Below are 1,639 nucleotides of genomic sequence, written 5' to 3'. Positions count from 1 at the left end.
AGGACACAGAGGCGCGGAGCATGAGCTGGTGCTGAGGTCTTCTGGGTTAGCCTCTGAAAGAGGCCGTGTGCTCTGTCTTTAGGATCAGTAACTCAAATGAAAACTTTATACATGGACATTACATTCTCCCCAACGGTTTTCCCAGGGCACTCTTTTCTGAGAAAAAAACAGGATAACCCTAAGGGTGTTTACCCAAAAGAAGCCCCGCCAAATCCAATGGGTTTAAAGACAAAGCGATTGTAACTTGCAGACAGGGAATTATAACCCATCTTGATCTACCACCTTCAGGGATTGGTGCTCCAAGCAGCCACTCAGTTCACTTGGGCATCCCCTGACTGAGACATGTCATTTGTAGCACCAAGTGGACCCTTTAGTTCAGGCACCCATTTCACTGTAGGGCTGACTCTGCCTTGATGCTCACCTGGGCACGTGGTCCCTCTGGGTCCCGGCAGGTTGCAAAGATCCATTCTGGCCGCTTGCTTTTCCCCAGCAGCTGCCGGATCAGCTCCAGGCCAATGCCTCGGTTGGATCCAGTCACCAGGACGCTTCTTGCATTCAGCATTGCTCTGGCTGGACCTGATTTGGAAAGCCAGTGGCAGCCCAGCTAACTGTAATCTCCGGTTCCTCAACCCAGGGATGGGTTAACTCACTCGAGTCCTTTGTGCGCTCGGATTCTGCATTTGGCTGCCTGCCGAACTGGTCAGCTGACTGGGACTGTGTTTAGAAAAACAAATAGGGCGTGGGTGGGTATCCTACAAGCACTGCCTTGTTAAGTTTCGAGGTGGGGATATCGAAGGATAAAGTAATACAGAGGAAAGAGAGAGCGGCTGCCAGCACACCTTTCATTTGCGTACCTTTCTTGGCAACCTTGAGCTGATACTAATCGACACACAGCAAAAGCAAGCAGCTCAAATGGCAAGTGGGAGTTCAAGCAAAATCCTCCCCTTCCTGGCCCCAGACACGCAGGCAGGGGAGGAGCAACCCCTGTGGTTTAAGACTATGAAATATGATTGAGAAAAGCAGGGAACAACAGTGTGCATTACCCGAGACAGCTCTGGCTGACTGAAATTCAGCAGAACAAAAAGGGGGAAATGCCAGGTGATAAATGACTAATTTATTATACAAAGTCCCTATGCGTTTTGCCGTACTGGCTTTATCCCATCCAAGCTGCTATTTGCCAGTGGGGGGAAGAAACCCTGACAGGCCTCATTATTCCTGCATAAAATATGTTTTTGGCCCTGACCTGGATAGCCTAGGCTAGCCCGAACTTGTCAGATCTCATGAAGCTAAGCAGGGTCGGCCCTGGCTAGTATTGGGATGGGAGACCTCCAAGGAATACCAGGGTCATGACATGGAGGTGGGCAATGACAAACCAGCTCTGAACGTCTCTTGCCTCGGAAACCCCACAGAGTCACCATAAGTCAGCTGTGTCTACATGAGGGGTTTTGGGCCGGGAGTGGGCCGGATCGGGGGCGCAGAAAACGGGCGCGATCCCACCGCCCTTCCCCCGACAGCCCCGCACCAAACATGAACCACCTACCTAGGTGGTTCATCCGGTAGGTCCGCATCACGGCTGGCCGTGGGATCGCCGGCACGTCTTGCCGTCGGCGCATCCCCAGCCCCCGGGCGAACTGCGCAT

General features: G+C 52.6%; 1 protein-coding gene across 1 annotated transcript in view; it reads right to left on the bottom strand.

Moving 5' to 3' along the window:
• The window catches only part of LOC107110635 (C-factor-like), a 14,097-nt gene extending 13,165 nt beyond the window's left edge, over positions 1 to 932 (bottom strand). Inside the window, exon 1 of the mRNA XM_015411435.1 lies at positions 422 to 932. Coding sequence (XP_015266921.1) covers positions 422 to 562 — 141 coding nt within the window. The 5' untranslated portion in view covers positions 563 to 932. The remainder of the gene's footprint in view (positions 1 to 421) is intronic.
• Positions 933 to 1,639: the final 707 nt, after the last annotated feature.

This window comes from Gekko japonicus, unplaced genomic scaffold (assembly GCF_001447785.1).
Source record: "Gekko japonicus isolate JY-2015 unplaced genomic scaffold, Gekko_japonicus_V1.1 scaffold3758, whole genome shotgun sequence".
In the NCBI taxonomy this organism is placed as follows: domain Eukaryota; kingdom Metazoa; phylum Chordata; class Lepidosauria; order Squamata; family Gekkonidae; genus Gekko; species Gekko japonicus.
Note: the sequence above shows the minus strand (reverse complement) of the source record. Positions and strands in the feature narration are given on the sequence as shown.